The sequence below is a fragment of the Paralichthys olivaceus genome, chromosome 9 (assembly GCF_024713975.1).
Source record: "Paralichthys olivaceus isolate ysfri-2021 chromosome 9, ASM2471397v2, whole genome shotgun sequence".
Taxonomy (NCBI): Eukaryota; Metazoa; Chordata; class Actinopteri; order Pleuronectiformes; family Paralichthyidae; genus Paralichthys; species Paralichthys olivaceus.
In genome coordinates, this window is record NC_091101.1 from 25,550,792 (window position 1) to 25,568,338 (window position 17,547).

The window sequence follows — 17,547 nt, forward strand, 5'->3', positions numbered from 1 at the left end:
TGTATAGAGGCTTTATACTTTAGGTTTATATATTTATATTGTTGTACAGAGACTTTATACTTTAGGTTTATATATTTATATTGTTGTATAGAGGCTTTATACTTTAGGTTTATATATTTATATTGTTGTATAGAGACTTTATACTTTAGGTTTATATATTTATATTGTTGTATAGAGACTTTATACTTAAGGTTTATATATTTATATTGTTGTATAGAGACTTTATACTTTAGGTTTATATATTTATATTGTTGTATAGAGACTTTATACTTTAGGTTTATATATTTATATTGTTGTATAGAGGCTTTATACTTTAGGTTTATATATTTATATTGTTGTACAGAGACTTTATACTTTAGGTTTATATGTTTATATTGTTGTACAGAGACTTTATACTTTAGGTTTATATGTTTATATTGTTGTATAGAGGCTTTATACTTTAGGTTTATATATTTATATTGTTGTATAGAGACATTATACTTTAGGTTTATATGTTTATATTGTTGTACAGAGACTTTATACTTTAGGTTTATATATTTATATTGTTGTATAGAGACTTTATACTTTAGGTTTATATATTTATATTGTTGTATAGAGACTTTATACTTTAGGTTTATATATTTATATTGTTGTATAGAGACTTTATACTTAAGGTTTATATATTTATATTGTTGTATAGAGGCTTTATACTTTAGGTTTATATGTTTATATTGTTGTACAGAGACTTTATACTTTAGTGGGTGTGTGGTTCTAAACCAGGGGCCACAATGAAGAGGGGCCCGCTGAATGTCCAACATCTACAGATAATTCCTGATTCAATAAGTCATTCCTTATTTACTGTTTGCTCTATTTCTTTACTATACACTGCTCAACAATATTAAAGTGTGTTCAGTGTGTAGAGTTTCTCTGTATTTGAATATTAAAGCTCCGGTGTGTAAGATTTAGGTGAAAGGGATCTATTGGCAGAAATTGAATGTATAAATAATCCTCATGATGTTTTAACTTGTTAATTTGATCTAGTTGTAGTTTTATTTACCCCAGAAAAAGCCCTTTATATTTAAATACTTTATAGAACAACAATTTGTACAATTTAGATGAAACACACTAGTGAAAACATCACTAGGATTATTTTATATTCAATTTCTGGCAATAGATCTAAATCTTACACACTGGGCCTTCAAGAAAACCACTTCATCAATGTACAGAAACACACTGCAAATTGGTAATAGTAGTTATTATAATACATTTTATTTATGGGCGTCTTTCATGACACTCAAGGACACATTACGTGTACAAATAATAATAAAATAAAACAGATACACAACAGCAGACTTCAGTTACTTCCCCAAAGCATTGAACTACGGCACGTTCTGCAACCAAACATATATAAATTCTAAATACACATAAACACAGCTTCAAATATAACACACATATATATATATATGTAAATACATAAATAAAAAACACATGAATACATTATTTATAGAGACAGTAATCCTGATTCATTTATGGACAACTAATGACTAACCAGTGATGGAGTCGCACCACCAGACAGAATATGGCTTTTCCTTCAGGCAAGAACTCAATAACTGAATCAAGTATTCAGCCTTAACTGTTGTTAAATATTTGGCTTCCTATTTTTAAATAATAGATGTTCTCATTATGCCTCTGCCCATAATGAAATAAGAATACATAGTACAAAGTCAAGGCTGAATACGTGAATGATGCTACTGGAAATAAATGCACAATGAGTGCGTCTGTTGTTGATGTTGATTGCACTAGTTATTCAATAATGTTGCACATACACATTATTCTATGTAGTTGTACTGACCCACTATTATTGTGTTATTGTGTCTCCAAAAAAACTGCACATATTAAGAAATATACTTTCTCTTCAGAGTGAATGTGTTCTTTCAGGTGGAATTAACTAGTTAACTTCCAAAAACTATTTAAAGATATCTGATTTAGTTCTTATTGAAGGTCCATTGCTGTGCATTAACTATGACTAATTATCTTTTAAGTTCCATACATTTGTGTTCAAAATTCAAATTCCCTAAAAATCTTGGATCTTTAAATTTTCATAAAAGTCAACGAGCAGATTTTATTAATGAAAAGAGAAACAGAAAAACTAACTTCATAATTTATTTATTGAAGGGCACAGGGTCAATACAACAAAGGAACCAATAACAACTTTTAAACAAACATTCCCATCAATATTAAATCTTTTCAGCATAAATGAGAATGTGATGGAAACACAAACGGTCACATAAAGCACGAGGTACTCTCATACCATCGTTACATCTAATTTATTCTCCTCTTGTGCTGCAGCATGTTTGTGATGCATTCACACATTTAACATTTAAAAATCAGTTTCCACGGGAATCAGTCCTTCACTGAACAAAGAATATGCACAGATGCATGCACAAAAGTCTTTACTGTACAGATCACAGTGTTAGAAAAAATGTGTGGTGTGGTTGTTGGTGAGTCTGTCTCCCAGACCAGCTGGGGAAAGACAGGATTTTATAAAAGACCATTTAAAATCGCTGCCTGTGTAGCTGCAACTCACTTATAACTTTCACCAAGTTATACCCGTCAATATTAATCACCGTACATTCTTTATATCTTGTATATTACATTCAACATTTCCCTAAGATAAATATTGGTGGCAGAAGCAACACAATGGACTAAAGACAAAAACACAGAATACAAAAAGTGTGTATTTTTTCTTTCCCTTGCAGACTGCATGAGAAGATTAAGGGGTTTCACACAAAGTAAAAAAAGTTCTTCGCTGCAAGTAGAATCTTTGTACAGTGCTGTCAGCAATATGAGATTAAAGGAGCGACATACAGCATGAAATGGATTCTGACGTGCATATGAACTCTTGACAAAGGAAAGTTCTAAAATGGATCCATTCAACTCCCCACTGGCTCATTGTACAAAAGAGAATTTCATCTTCAAGTTAATCGTATCTTTTCACAATGTACAGGTTTACATTGATTCAGCTGAACATGTTAGTTTTTCAGGTCACAGAACGTCCCCACCAGACGTCCTCACGTGTGGAGGTTGAAAAAGAGATAATAAAATGACTGCACTGCTGCTGGACGATTGTGTGTGACGGAATTCAGATCCATCCTGAACACCATAATCCTCTTCTTTTTTTTAAAATGTCCTTAAAGTTTCCATTTCTTTGAACATTTGCAGAGACTCTTACAGATATGAACGACCATCTTTGGTGATAAATGTGGCGGCGGTGTGATTCCCATCAGATCCTTTGCATTTGTTTTGACAGTACCCATATAACAAGGAACTCTCATCTGCCACGGCAGCGTAAACTGATTTACAGCTGCAGACAACATGATACCAGAGTTTAAGCCGGTGCATCACCGTCAGGAGCGATGCTGATAAACACAGTAAGAAATGTATCAAACAAGTCTATATAAAGTTATATTACACCAAACGTTGAACGGTCAGTAGAAAAATACTCAACGAAAGAAACATTAGCAAACAAAGAAGTTCATCAGTTTTGACGGCAGTAAAAAAACTAACAATAAAACCAGTTTAAAGGAAGATTATGTGATTTGAGCAACTTTGTACACGAGGGAGTTCAGTTGATGGTAGACCCGTCCCAGCAGTCTGTGGTTCTAAGTGGTTCTAAGTACTTCGGATAACCACTTGAAACGATGTTCAGGCTTGAGACGAGTCGATCAAGTCGGCTTATCTGCTGGATCTTTTCCGTGTCAGTAATCCGGAGAAACGTTGGGTTTAGGTCCGGTTAGGAAATAAAAAACAGAACGCCTGCAGGTATGGGTCACATTCAGTTGGTTTCCTCTCGGGCTTAAACGGGTTCGGACTGAAAATTGCAGCCCTGGTTCTGAGCATGCCAAAGTGCCCCACCTACAGGAGAGCAGATGAATGAAGGTAGATACTGCCTCCTACAGGCAAAGAAAGTAATTGTTGCTGTGTATATTTTCAATACTTGCACCACCTGCAGGCAAAGAGTGTTACAACATCAGTTATATCACTTTTTTATAAACTGTTACAACATTGGAGACAATATATTTTCATTCTTTTGCACAAAATGTCGAAGACCACAACTAACGTGAACAAAATTTGTACAATATGGAGACGCAAGAGGAAAAGTCATAGGATCGCAAAAGTTAGTATAGGTTTCATCCTCAGGGCACCACGAATGTCACTCAAAGGTTGTTTTTGCCAAATTAAATCTGACCGAACGCTTGATTAGCTTTTATAACAACAGCCTGCAGATGGTGCAAATGTCAAAAACATTGAATCCCTAGATCAGTGATCCGAACCTCTGCTGTCATAAGCCTTCAGTGGCTGCCTCTGCTCTACTAACTGAATTGATTAAAATGTGCAGTGTTAATTAACGCGACACACAAAATGAATAAAAACACACAATGTCTACAGAGACTTAACGAACTGGGGCTCAGTGGACAGAGTCTTCTGTGGCTGAGAGACACTATCTTCATTTATCTGTCGGCAAGAAAATCCTGTTTTGTTATTAAGGGATTTATTTTGTAAAGTAAAATGGATTTGGCCGGAGACATTGTCAAAAAACCCAACAATGTGTTAATCCATCTTTCAATATATCTTTTCCACCAGTGCCACGCTCCCCTCCCCCGGGTCCTTTCACCTCCACAACACTTCAGCCCCAGGAGCAATTTACAAGCGGATTTCAAAACTCAACCCTACGTAGAAAGAATTTGAAGACGGACTTCACTCTTCTGCTGCGATGGCTGACGCTCCGGTGACACAGGCACACACTGGGATTTCCACAAAACCACTCAAAAATCAGTGTATCATTAAACCGGTTAAACTCTTGTAGTTGTGGAGACGGATGAATGATCACATGTTCTTGCAGTGAGACACTTAGATGAGTTCATGTGTTTGTGTGTGAGTGAGCGTGCGCAGCATGGTTTGTTTCTGCGAGCACACCGACACGACCGTACACTGCTTCTGCTGCTGCTGCTGCTGCTGCTGCTGCTGCTGCGTGCACCGCGTGATGTCATTGCATCCGTCGTTGGTATTTTCCACAGGGGTGAGCTTGGCCAGCGCGTTTGTCATTTCCAGAGCGTGGCCCGGGGTGAGGCCGTGGCTGTTCTCCTGCAGGGGCCACGTTTCCTGCCAGGTGAGCGACGGATGATGAGCGGGGTGACCGCTGAGCAGCGGCCTCTTCTGTCTGTAGTTGGCCCACACCTGCAGAATGGTCTCTTTGAAAGGCCGCGTGGTCAGCGTGTAGAGGATGGGGTTAAGAGCACTGTTGATGGGGAGGATAAATATGACGACCCAGGAGCTGATGGTGCCTGAGGGTGGAGAGGGAGAAATGGTCTGTGTTAAAAGATGAGAACACAAAAGTCTTTTTTCATTTGTACAATAAATGAAATTTCAACAAGGTGGCAACAGTTAGATGCTCAGTTAAAACTTAATAATTTACTATGATGTAAGATTCAGACACAGTGATTGAAAGACTTAAAGGAAGATTCCACTGAAAATATATCTTTTGACTTTTTCCTCCTTGTGAAATGGAAAACATTGTAAAATATAGAAACATTAACTGCTCTGCAGAAAACAGGACAATGATGGTCGTCAGCAGACGGACGCAAAAAGTGTGTCAAGACATTGGACCAATTAAAAAAAAGAATTAAAAACTAATTTTAGGAGTTATTTATCAGGTTAGTGTTTTAATTATTGAATTGATGTTTGATGGGATGGGAGAAGCGTCATGATTGACAGCTGAGACTGACTTGTGATTGGTCGACAGCGAGTATCAATGGGACCTAACGTGGCTCCATCAGATGCAGTTCAGTGATGATATATCATAGCTCTTAATGGAAGTGATTTAAAGGACGATAACATGTTGAGCTTTGTTGCTCTAAAAGCAAAGTCACGATTTACTCTGAATCCAAACACAGGAACAGTCGGCAGAAGCTTTTTCAGCAGAGTCTTAAAAGTATATAAAATGAAATTTTACAATTGCTGTGAACCCGACTGCAGCTGCTATCGTCAGTAAAAGAGAACAGAGAACCTTCTGGATGGAGCCACGCTGAGGGAGCATGATATTGTACTTGATGCTCAAAACACAGACTTTCAGTGGAGCGTTCCGTTGAATGTTTATAGCACTTCTACTATACCGGGAATCTCCACCTGCAGCAGTGACAGGATCTTGAGGATGAAAATGGGGATCCAGCACAGGGAGTCCGTCACGACGATGGAGAAGAACCTCTTGGCGATGGTCACCTCTTTCTTGATGTGGTTGCTGTACTTGGTGGTCTGAGTGCCTGTTCTCTGGATGTTATAGAACATGCTTGCATAGGCCAGGACGATGATGAGGAACGCCACCAGGTTCAGACCTACAGGGGAGACACGTGGTTTGATTCTGGATCAGCTGCAGCAGCATGTGTTTGCACTACGGACTTGCATTTATAACAGAGTATGAATCCACATGCAAATAAATACAAAGACACAAATCACAACAAAAACGTGACAGATTATTGAAGGTACAAATTCCCACCCAGGAAGATAACGATGGAGTAAACGTGAGCCCAAAGCGTCTCAGGCTGCTCCGAGTGCAGCGGGAAGCAAACTCCGTTGGTCCCGTAGAAGTTGCGAAACAGCCCCTTGCAGACCAGCGGCAGGAAGGCGACGATAAAGCCAAACACCCAAATTCCGAAAAGGATGGTGACAGTTCGTCGCCAGCCGGGCGTCAAGTACTTGAAAGGGTAGACGATGCAGATGTATTTCTCCAGGGTGAGATAAGTGAGGAGCAGGACGGATACCTCAGTGGACAGCATGGCCAGAGAGCCGATGACCTGACACTGACTGCTGTCCATCCAGGCCTGAGCGTGCCGGTTGTACTCGCCTCGAAACTTCAGGTCATAAGCGCCGATCATGAAGAGGTAGATGCCCATGAGCCCGTCTGCACCTGCAGGTAAGAAGAGCTTTTTTTAGATCAATGGCTGTCGACCTTTATCCAATGATATAATCTTTCCTCTGTTTGTTTGTTTGTCTGTTAGTTATCACAGAAGTGAACTTGGTGGAAGGATACGATACCGGGCAGGAAAGAGGATGTTACTTTGTGGTGTGGCTCTTTCAACATTGTCCTTGATTTGTCAGACAATAAAAACCAGACATGTTTAAGGGACTAATGATTAATGGGTTTGTGCAATTGGTGCGGATCCAAATGAAGATGTGGAGATAGTGAATTCAAAGGTGGTTTCATCAGGGCTCTGTTGGGCCTTGGTGGAAGCGTGCGCTCTCTTAGCGCCCTAACGGTTCATAAATCCTCTTTTTATTCCACAGTCCCTCGCTGATGTCGGCGGACAGGTTGGGACGCTGGTGACACATCGCAGGTGTGTAATGCAGCTCTCGTCTCATCACACGGGGAAGCTGAGATGTGTTTTCTCCTCACCGTCGTCTGCCATAACTCTTAACCTTATGATTAAATTGAGCTCAACGTTCGACTGTTTTACGAGTCTTTTCACTCTAAGAGCCAATGAGTCATAGGGAACACAATGCATTCACCTGAGCAGCCAGACAGCTTCTGCACGGCCAGGACAGACCTGACTTTTACTTTGTCCAAGCTCTAACTCATGTGCTCAGGACTTTGACTTTCAAACACACTCAATAACATCCGTTCTGAAGCAGATCGTATCGCTGGCACAGACACTTCAATGAAAAAGCAATTCCAAGTCTAAAATATGCAATTTATTCTAAATATTATTTTTTTTTCTCCACGACCATCCAGCAACCTCGAGATATAACCTCACAAGCTCCACGTTGAGAATCGCTGATTTAAAGAACTTTACAAACTTCTGTGCAGTAACAATAGAGCATTGACTTTACAGCAACATTCAGATGCACCGTGACAGACAGCAGCCGCTCAACCTTGAGTCATGCAGGAGAACCAAGAACAAACCACTTAAACATTGAAATGGCCTCTTTATACAAAGCTGGATATATAGAATGGAGCGTGTGCAGAATAAGAATTACACTGCGTCCATTCAGAAATCAGAATCAACATCCTCTTTGTCACAGTCCTTCAAAAAGAGCACTTGGCACATTTCATCAGAATCATGCAACAAAGCTCAGCCAGAGGCAGAAGATCCAACTCATGTCACGATTGATGCTGAAGATGTCCACAATCGATTTTTAGAGCAGATTATAAAAAAACAGCTTTGACATCAGGGTGCTATTGATTGTCTCTCGTAACTCGACCAGTAAGCGAGTAACTTATTATCCGATGTGTGAAAAGTCTTTTACGAGTGCAAGATTATATTCTGGGTTGAACAAACGTCTTTTAGACATCGTTGTGAGTCTTCAATCAGAGGCTAGAAAAGATCGGCCTTGACTATAAAGTCCAATGATTGAAAATATATAGTTTTCGACATCCATTCAGTTCCTTTTCACACTGACACCCACTAACATCTGACTTTTTCTCTGCAATGGGTTCAGAGAAAACGATAAATGAGGGTTGGACATAAAATTTTTACCTGAGCTAATTATGGATACACAATAATTCCATGTGCATAATTACATAAAAAAGCAGTGAGGGCTTTATACTGCTCATCTAATGGGAAGACTGCTCATGCATATTTCTGATTGAACGCATTGACTGTTGTCCTTTCATCTTCACAGATGTTAATGCATTTGGCTCCAAGCCTGACCTTCAGTAAAGGTTTTCAAATGCAAAACGTTTGCCTAGAAGAAGGATAAGAACTAAAAAAACTAAACCCTACATCTTGTTTTCCTTCACACTTCATCTGCCCCCTTGCAAATTCATCACAATGTTGAGCCGACACTCAAAGCAGAAGTTAAATTGACAAATTATGACCTCTGAGGAATATTTGCTTCATGTTGTCACTGCTTGATGTTTAGTTCCTCGACAAAATGAAACAGTGAGGTCATGACCGAACCCTCCAGAGGGTCATTATCTTTGATATGGAAACATACCAGTGATCACCAAGAAGCATGTTTAACTCAACATGTGGTGCATATGATTATTAAAGACTAGATAATAATAATAATAACAGGAGAGCGGAGGTGAAGGTCCACCGGGATGATTCTCTGAGTAATACGACTAAATGCCACTTAACCATTCAATTTAGTTTGCAGGTTTCTTATGTGTATATTACATAAATATATAATGATACTTTAAACTTTTATGTGAAATTCCCACAAGCAGCGAATACATCTGTTCATAAAAAATTAAACCTTGACCCTCTGGCTGACTCCGCTGGCCTCAACATCCCCCCTCTAGCTCAGGGTGGAGAGGACACAGGGGACCCAGTAGCATGGGTACAGATATAAGTGAGAATTAAAAAACAGGTGATAGGAAAGAGAAGATTAGATTCAGAACACATAAATGTGTGAAACCACTGGGAGCTCCAGCGATAAAAATACATTACATCACCACCTCTATATGTCGAGAGGAACAATTTGTTCAAGTTAACATTATCTGCGTGTCTCTACTTTGTTTATGACTCAACTCTGTTCCAGCCCTTTTATAACAGGATGAAAAGCAACATGCAGACACATCCTGCTGGAGCGACAGGTTTTTAATCCATTGTTGAATTGAGAAACAAGCACAGAATTAAAAATCTCTCGACTTTTACTCTTGTGTTAATCACCTTAATCACCGCCTGACATTCTGGTAATAAACCTTTGAATGTCGTCACGTATTAAGCGAGTGAGCCCTCACACGAGATGTGAATAATGACTGTGATCCGCGGCTCTCATTGTGGATGCAGCAGGGAAGAGAGGATATATCCACCATAACATATATTTTCTGCTTTGCATATGTGAGCCCTTTGATCCGAACGGCTCTGAGTCTTATTGTAAATCCATATAGGGACCCTCAATGTTTTTCTCGCTCCGCACAGTCAAATTGTCTTCCTGCGGTAACAATAGAGGTAATTGCCATCTGTCAAATGATTCCAGAAATCTCTGTGAGTGTGTGGCTCGCATATCTCGAGAAAACGTTCGCCCTCACACCTTCACACTCGGCATGTGTCTTGTTAAGGGCCCAATGGAGAGCAGTGTTGAATCTGGTGCAATGAAGACATGGCGATATTTTAGATATTAATTAACTTAAACACTGAATCTCAAGTTCAGGGTTCTGCGTACTGAGTCGAGCTTCACCAAACTTTGAATAAACCGACGAACGGCTCTTTGTGCAGCAGCGATCGAGCAGCTTCAGAGTTCTCATATAGTCGGTTTGCAGGAAATCCAAGCACAAGCAGGGTATATGTGAGTGCAGGCTTTTGAGTGAGAGCGTTAGAAAATCTGGATGTGAAATAAGTAAGTCCTGCTTTCAAAGTGGAAAATCCAACCAGCATCACTACAGGTCGAGCAGACAGCCCTGACTTCATCATGATGGTATAAACGGAGTTTGTCAATCATAAAACAGCAAACCACTGCAGTGCACTTCATGGGTTTTCTTAGCTTGAGCGGCTCCATCTCATATCCAACCTTCTGTTCAGCATCAGTGCTGAGTCTCGTCTTGAAATCAATTCCCGTCTATCCACAAGAATACACACGTCTCTTCCATCAACGGTCCGTTTTAACCTGACACACCCCAGAGTCAGTCTTTATGATGCTACTCTATATTTGGATCTGCAGCTGGAAATGATTAAATATATCTGAATGAGTCCAACTATCTAATCAGCCATCGACTTGAGTGATCAGCTCGTGCAGTTGCCACATTTTCATTTCAGTTTTGTCTTAATAATTTCTTGGAGTTGTTTGTATTCAGCAGATATGTAATGAGATTTTCTTGTTATTTGCACATTTAGTATTTATGAGGGTGTCTCACAGTGCGTGTAATTTAAAAGCAGTTGAGGAAACACACCGATAATCACACTGAGCACCAATTTCAACTTCCCACTGGGTGTGCAGAATTTCTCATTTCCACCTCTGTAGTTGTATCTGGCTCAGCTCCACGATCTACAGTCGGGCTTATAAACACACTGTAATGGTAAATATGACTGTGGGTAAACCGTGAACTTGTTTTCATTGAGCAAGCAGCCATCAAATGACCATATTTTTAAAAATGTGTTACTGAGCAGTAAATATTCGAGGCTGGTACTCAGCATACCTCCGCCTAACAGTTCTCTTAAATTCAATCAAGCTGAACCAAACAAGATAAATTCATAAAGATCAGTCGTCTAAATACAGTTAGCCTGATTTTCTTTCATCATTTATTTACTGAGAAATGAGTGGACATGTCAAAAAAAGCTTTATCTCATATGGTAAAGAAAGAAAGTGAAAAAAATTCACCCCTGTTGTCAGGAACGTCTTCTGTATTCATATACAAGCATTCCTATCCTTCCTTCAACCAGCTAACCAGCTAATCATCATCAACCCACCCACCCACCAATGAGCCAACCAACCAACCAGCCATCCAACCAACCAACGAGCCAACCAACCAGCCAACCAACCAACCAACCAACCAGCTAACCAACGAGCCAACCAACCAACGAGCCAACCAACCAGCCAACCAACCAGCCAACCAACCAACCAACCAACCAACCAACCAACCAACCAACCAGCCAACCAACCAACCAACCAACCAGCCAACCAACCAACCAACCAACCAACCAACCAACCAACCATCCAACCAGCCAACCAACCTGAAGTAAAAATACTTATAATACTGATTTTGTAAAAATCTAGTATTTACAGTGTCTCTATAAAAGCTTCTCTTCCGCTCCAGCCCTCCTGTGTATGCAGTGACTCACAGCAGAGGGAGATGATGCACATGGCGTGTAGTTTGTTCTCGGAGCGAATGTACGAGCGCATGCAGATGACGAAGATGTTCCCGAAGCAGGTGGTGGCCGACACCACCCAGACGAACACCCTCAGCACGATGTTGGCCAGAAGATCCTCGAAGGACGAGATGCCGTCGGTGTTTGGTTTGCAGCTACGCACGTGAGGAGCATAACCACAGTACTGGAACTTCTTGAAGTAGCTGTAGTAGGAGATACAACCAGAGTATCATGTGAAACACAAGAGAATGGAGTATATTATATATTATATATTAGAATTTTACAACAATTTCAAATATTTGAACTTGAACTTTCTACAGACTTTAAATAAAGAATGAAAGCTTCCTAATAGTGAAGCCAAATCATCTTGATCGCCCCCCTGGTGGCTGGCTGCAGTATAGATCATAAACTCCACCTCCTCCATGTTAGCAGATGGGACTTGAACCAAAACTAAAAAGTACACTTCAAATAAGTTTCTCTCAAAAACACTTTCTGTCATTTCAGGTAGTTCTTATCACGCTCATGTTTGTTCAAGTATGCATTTTGCAGAAGGTTTGGTCTTAATCGTGATTGGTCCAAACGTGAATCGTCAGGACCTTGATAACGAGGCTCCACAAACACTTCTGCACAAGTTCTGGTTCTAAATGAAGACAACAATGGTGGTGATTCATATCCAGGTTATTTAACAGGGGGAGGATTTGTTAAATGCTATTTGTGGTGCTCACAGAAATGTCCCTAAATAATAAATACAGCTAATTAGCACTACACACAAAGTACAACCAAAGCCGAAGGGAGTGTCAGTATGGGGCTGGTTCTGCTGGTGTCTTTTTATAAAAGAAAGTATTGATCTAGTTAAACATTTGACAGGATACAATTCAATAGGAATCCTCCTCTGGGGAGCATGAATCACTTAATGGCAATCAATGCAAACTGAGGAGACATTTCAGATGTCACCTGCTGCTGAATCAGCAACGTGTCTGCCCAAAAACATTCAGGTTTTCTGGTTAATCCGCACACGTCACAGTCAGCAGCTTTCACAGGTTCTTGAACTGTGTCCTTGTGGAACTGGAATTAAGACCCTGGAATAAAAAGTCTTGAAAAGCTTCTATGATTGTTCCAGAGGCTGAAAAGGGATATATTTACAATCTGTATTATCCTATTCAGGAAGTCCATGGGGGGGCAGAGTAATCCCGACCGAGTCACCTCCCAGCAGGAGATGACACACACAGATATATATATATATATATATACTGTATACATATGTGTGTGTGTGTGTGTGTCAGTCTAGAGCAAATCATGAGCGTTAAAGTTGAAGCACTGTAAAGCACAATAGAACACTTACATATGAGTCAGGTATTTGAGAGGTTCAAACATCCGCCGTTGTATGTTTCCAATTTCTATCCCCTCTATGCTCCTGGAGAAACATAAAGACTCAGATGATGCAAAAACACATAGTCACATTACAGATTCATCACACTCACTGTGTCAGCTGCTCCTCTGCAAGCCAACGTGACCTGAACGCTCTTCACACAAAGCGGATCTAGTTTCTCAGTGTGCGACGGGGGCGTTTTTCTAATTAGTCGGAGGAGTCATTCGGCACAAAGCGGCGAGGGATACTTACAATGACTTCAGTTTGTGCAAGTTGTCAAAGTGGTCGACTTGGAGCTCCAGGATGGGATTGTACGATATATTCCTAAGAAAAAAAATAAAGGAAACCAGCAGTGAAAGTCCTTCGAAAAAAAGTACAGTAACATTTATATACGTCAAAATGTGAAAATGCATGTTATTATGCAGGTGTTGTGTTTATTTCAACGCCTTCAACTTTACCCCAGCACACACAGCCTTCTGCTACATATTTACGATGTGCTCTTGAATAATTCTTGTCTATTTCTTGTTTGTCTTCCACCCACCACCACATTGTTTACTGCTCGAGAACAAGCATTGTCTGCCTGCTACTCAAAGTTACAAAGCTTAAGATTTCTGTCAAATCAAAGCTCATTTTTCAAACAGTTCACGTTTGCCCCCCGCTTCTACACTCGTCATTCAATATACAGTATTTATAATCACTCATTATATCTCTCTATATATTAGTTTTCTTTGGTTGTGGCTCAGTCTTCAGATCCCTGGCACAGATAATTGATTCACAAGCGCATGATGCATTCATGTAATCCACCACATGTTCAATATATGTGAGCTCACTGCTGATAAATAAAACCCCCGCTGTTGATGTTTTACTTTGAAAGAATCCAAGTGGGGAAACACATGGTGGCGCATTCATTTTAAAAGGATCCCAAGGTAATGCAATATGCAGCTCTGGGAAAACATTAAGAGGCCACTGACGTTTCTCTGATTCTTACATTTATAGATTTTGACAACATCTCTGAAGTGGTAAGTCTTATTTTTTCTTCTAGAGCTGTATATAGATCTAAATATACATATTAGCAAAGTTAGAGCTCACCACGATCAAATCTAAAAAAAGGATAATTGAGGGTTTATCTTAACTCTGCGCAGCTGTTGTGTGACTGCAGCCTCAAATAATGCAACTTTAAAGGGTATTTACAAAAACATAACTCATTAAAAGTCAGTTTAATCAAAGCTACGACAAAATCAAAGGGTGTGTGTTCTGTATACAGTATTTCTGCATGATGCCGAAATATCTCTGCTTTAAAAATAGCCAGCTGAGTGAGAGCATGAAACACAACCCTTTTGATATTCATGTTATAGGTGTGCATGAATACAGAGCTGCAGATCCCTGTCTACTCGTGTAAGTACAACTCACAGTTGAAGCAAATCCCCCAGTAAGACAAAGAGATTGGGAGGAATCGCCACCAGTCTGTTGTTGGATAGATCCCTGCGCACCAAGACAAATCCACGTTGGTTCCCCAAAAGACACAAAGCGACAAACAAATATATTCATGCACAAACACTCCAGCATCCAACAAAGGCTCACAGATCTTGTAAGAGGAGCTGTGCAATGTACAGGGGGCGGGTTGCATAACAGGCACAGTGAAAACACAGAAGGCTCCATGTACATGTTTGTAATGTAAGTCACCGGTTTGATGCCCCCACAGCTGTTGGTTTTATGTGCAAAGGAAGGAAGGCATGACGATAATGATCACAGCTGAATCTAAGCTTCAGTCGTGAGATGCAAGTTGAGCCCAAATGCAATTCACCAGTTGTACAGAAAAGGATATTGTCATATCGTGATGTATATGAATATAAGAGTGTGCGTTTAATAGCAATGTGAGTTTGTGTTATTTTGTCATCCATCCTTTATCTATACTGCTGATGTTTTCCTAAACCCAACAGGTCTCCAGTCAACCAGAGGGCCACGTTTATTCAGCTGTTCGACATGAACTCAACTCCAGACATTTCCAGAGGGGCGCACGGAAGAATGCAAATGTCAAAGTCAGATGCTTCAGACATTTCGAGGACCTTGTCGTGCCAACCCCCAGTGAAGTGTCTGGAGAATTCAGAGTGTTGATGATGTTTCTTAAGCTGCTTTCAGACAAACACTGGCCTCCGCAGCTCCTTTTCCCTGGAGGAGCATGTGTGAATGCAAATCAGAACTCAAATAAGAACTTGCTCCATCTTAAGGTTCTTTCTTACTTTCTCATAATTTTCATGCTTTTTCCCCTTTTTTGTTCTTGTTTTGAAGTGACCACGATTAACATATCACATTTTTTTAACCCGACAGTTTCAAACCTTCAAACAAAATGGACTTACAATTCTCCGAGCTTCTGGAGGACCAAGAGAGCTTGTTCGTGTATGTGGCCGATCCTGTTCCGCTGTAAAACCCTGGAGAAAAGCACAAACAAATGGGACAAAAAAAGGAACCATATGACTCCCTGACCTTTTAAATCCCATTTAATGAGCCGCTGACTCTGACTCCGTGCACAGACCAGAGAAACTCAAGCAGATCTTCACAGGAAATGCAGGAAAAGGTCTTTTTTAAGCAGAAAGATTGCCTCAACCAGAGATTACATAATGTTTGTTTGTACTTACAGGACCGTCAACATATTGCATGAGCAGAAGGAGACGTTTCCAATCGTCTCTATGAGATTGCCCTCCAGATCTCTGCAAGAGCATGTTATGAAAAACACAGACACACATGAAACGTACAGAAATGTACACACACACATGCAGACGGACAGAACATATTCATCAGAAGACATTTTCAACGACGAGACAGCTTTTGATTTTTCTCATCCTACTTACAGCCAGTTCAATCTTGGCATTTCCCGGCAGATGTCATCCAGCTTGGTCAAAGAGTTGTTCAAAAGAACCCTGTCCATCAGCGAGACACAACGTCACAGGGACACATCAACAAAAGGCTTTTAGCGGGACGTTTGACAATTTGAAAAATCAGAGCAAAGCAAAATAACGATGAACGGAATAAAAACTCACAGTAAAACAAGGGAGTTCAGTCCTGAAAAGGTCATGGGGGATATCTGATGGATGTTGTTATTTTCTAGGATTCTACGAAAAAAACAAAATCAACAGCAACAAGATGAAGTTTCAGATTAATGTGCAGCGAGTTAATTCATCAATAGAGACCAGTATGGAATAAAGACAAAGTCATGAAGAAGAAAACATCGCTGATTAAAACCGAGAGCATCACCACGTTAACGTCAGTGTGATAAGAAGTACCTAAAATACATCTTTAGTTTGTTTCATATACATCCACTAACATGGAGAAGGCATAAGGCTATAATGCAGCCAACCTCCCGGTGGCCATGGAGACGCTATGGATTCGGATTTGGATCAGTAGCTCCTCTATTACACCTCAGAATTCTTTATAATGACACCAGTGAAAAGACGTTCACAACAAATTCAAACTCAGTCATTTTTCTGCAGAACTGTCTGGCAGAGGAAAATGTACGTACAACCACTCCAGCTTGTGCAGGTCCTGGAACACGCCGGGCATCAGGGCCGATATCCTGTTGTAGCTCAGATATCTGGGAGAGGACAGACACGTCGGGGGAGGTTATCTGAACAGGATGACATAACTGGGAAAACGTATTTCCAAACATTTAACACGCAGCTCAACATCCGTGGAGCTTTAACCGAGCTCCGTGGCGGTTTGGCGACACTCCTGCTCGTCTCTTAACGGTGCTTTATTCGCTTTAATGGACGGGAGTCTTATCGAGTTCCATCACCGACAGGTAGCATCTGTATGTCTCTGCTTAACATCGCCCTCCTGAGCCCCAGGCATTAATATGAAGTCTTAACAGCCTGCAGGGTTCCCTCTACATTTCTCTGCCTGGCTGCAGGGATTTGCTTCCATTCAGCAGCGGGAGCGTTATCGAGATCGGACGCTGATGGTGGGAGATGAAACCTGGCTCACGGTTATTTTTACCCAAAGGTGTTTACAGACGTGGAGGTCGGACTGAACCATTTATGAGTTCAGGTCTATTAATGTTGGATGGTTGTGCCCATGGCAATCAGTTATTATGTTTCCCTTAATTGAACTTTTTATTTGTTATAGTGAAAACAGGATTTCTGTTTTTCGCTCCTACAGGACTAATATCTGTGTGTGTGTGTGTGTGTGTGTGTGTGTGTGTGTGTGTGTGTGTGTGTGTGTGTGTGTGTGTGTGTGTGTGTGTGTGTGTGTGTGTGTGTTTGTGCTAAATGCTGCAGCTTGATTAAATTTAAATGGGATGTTGGCTCATTATAGTTATAATATGATTATTCTGTGTGCACAGCCATTCACACAACAAATACAACTGTTTGCTTTCTGGCACGAGACACGAAATCAAACCAA

General features: G+C 40.4%; 1 protein-coding gene across 2 annotated transcripts in view; it reads right to left on the reverse strand.

Annotated features, from left to right (window-relative positions):
- Positions 1 to 2,128: 2,128 nt before the first annotated feature.
- Positions 2,129 to 17,547, reverse strand: part of rxfp1 (relaxin family peptide receptor 1) — a 43,288-nt gene continuing 27,869 nt past the window's right edge. Inside the window, exons 7-18 of one of the 2 annotated variants that reach the window (XM_069531288.1) lie at positions 16,670 to 16,741; positions 16,191 to 16,262; positions 16,002 to 16,070; positions 15,789 to 15,860; positions 15,510 to 15,581; positions 14,563 to 14,634; positions 13,405 to 13,476; positions 13,126 to 13,197; positions 11,757 to 11,986; positions 6,533 to 6,943; positions 6,153 to 6,371; positions 2,129 to 5,324 (exon numbers count right to left, since the gene is read on the reverse strand). In XM_069531288.1, the coding sequence (XP_069387389.1) occupies positions 4,891 to 5,324; positions 6,153 to 6,371; positions 6,533 to 6,943; positions 11,757 to 11,986; positions 13,126 to 13,197; positions 13,405 to 13,476; positions 14,563 to 14,634; positions 15,510 to 15,581; positions 15,789 to 15,860; positions 16,002 to 16,070; positions 16,191 to 16,262; positions 16,670 to 16,741 (1,867 nt within the window). In that variant the 3' untranslated portion in view covers positions 2,129 to 4,890. The remainder of the gene's footprint in view (positions 5,325 to 6,152; positions 6,372 to 6,532; positions 6,944 to 11,756; positions 11,987 to 13,125; positions 13,198 to 13,404; positions 13,477 to 14,562; positions 14,635 to 15,509; positions 15,582 to 15,788; positions 15,861 to 16,001; positions 16,071 to 16,190; positions 16,263 to 16,669; positions 16,742 to 17,547) is intronic. The other variant, XM_069531289.1, reaches the window with a different exon arrangement.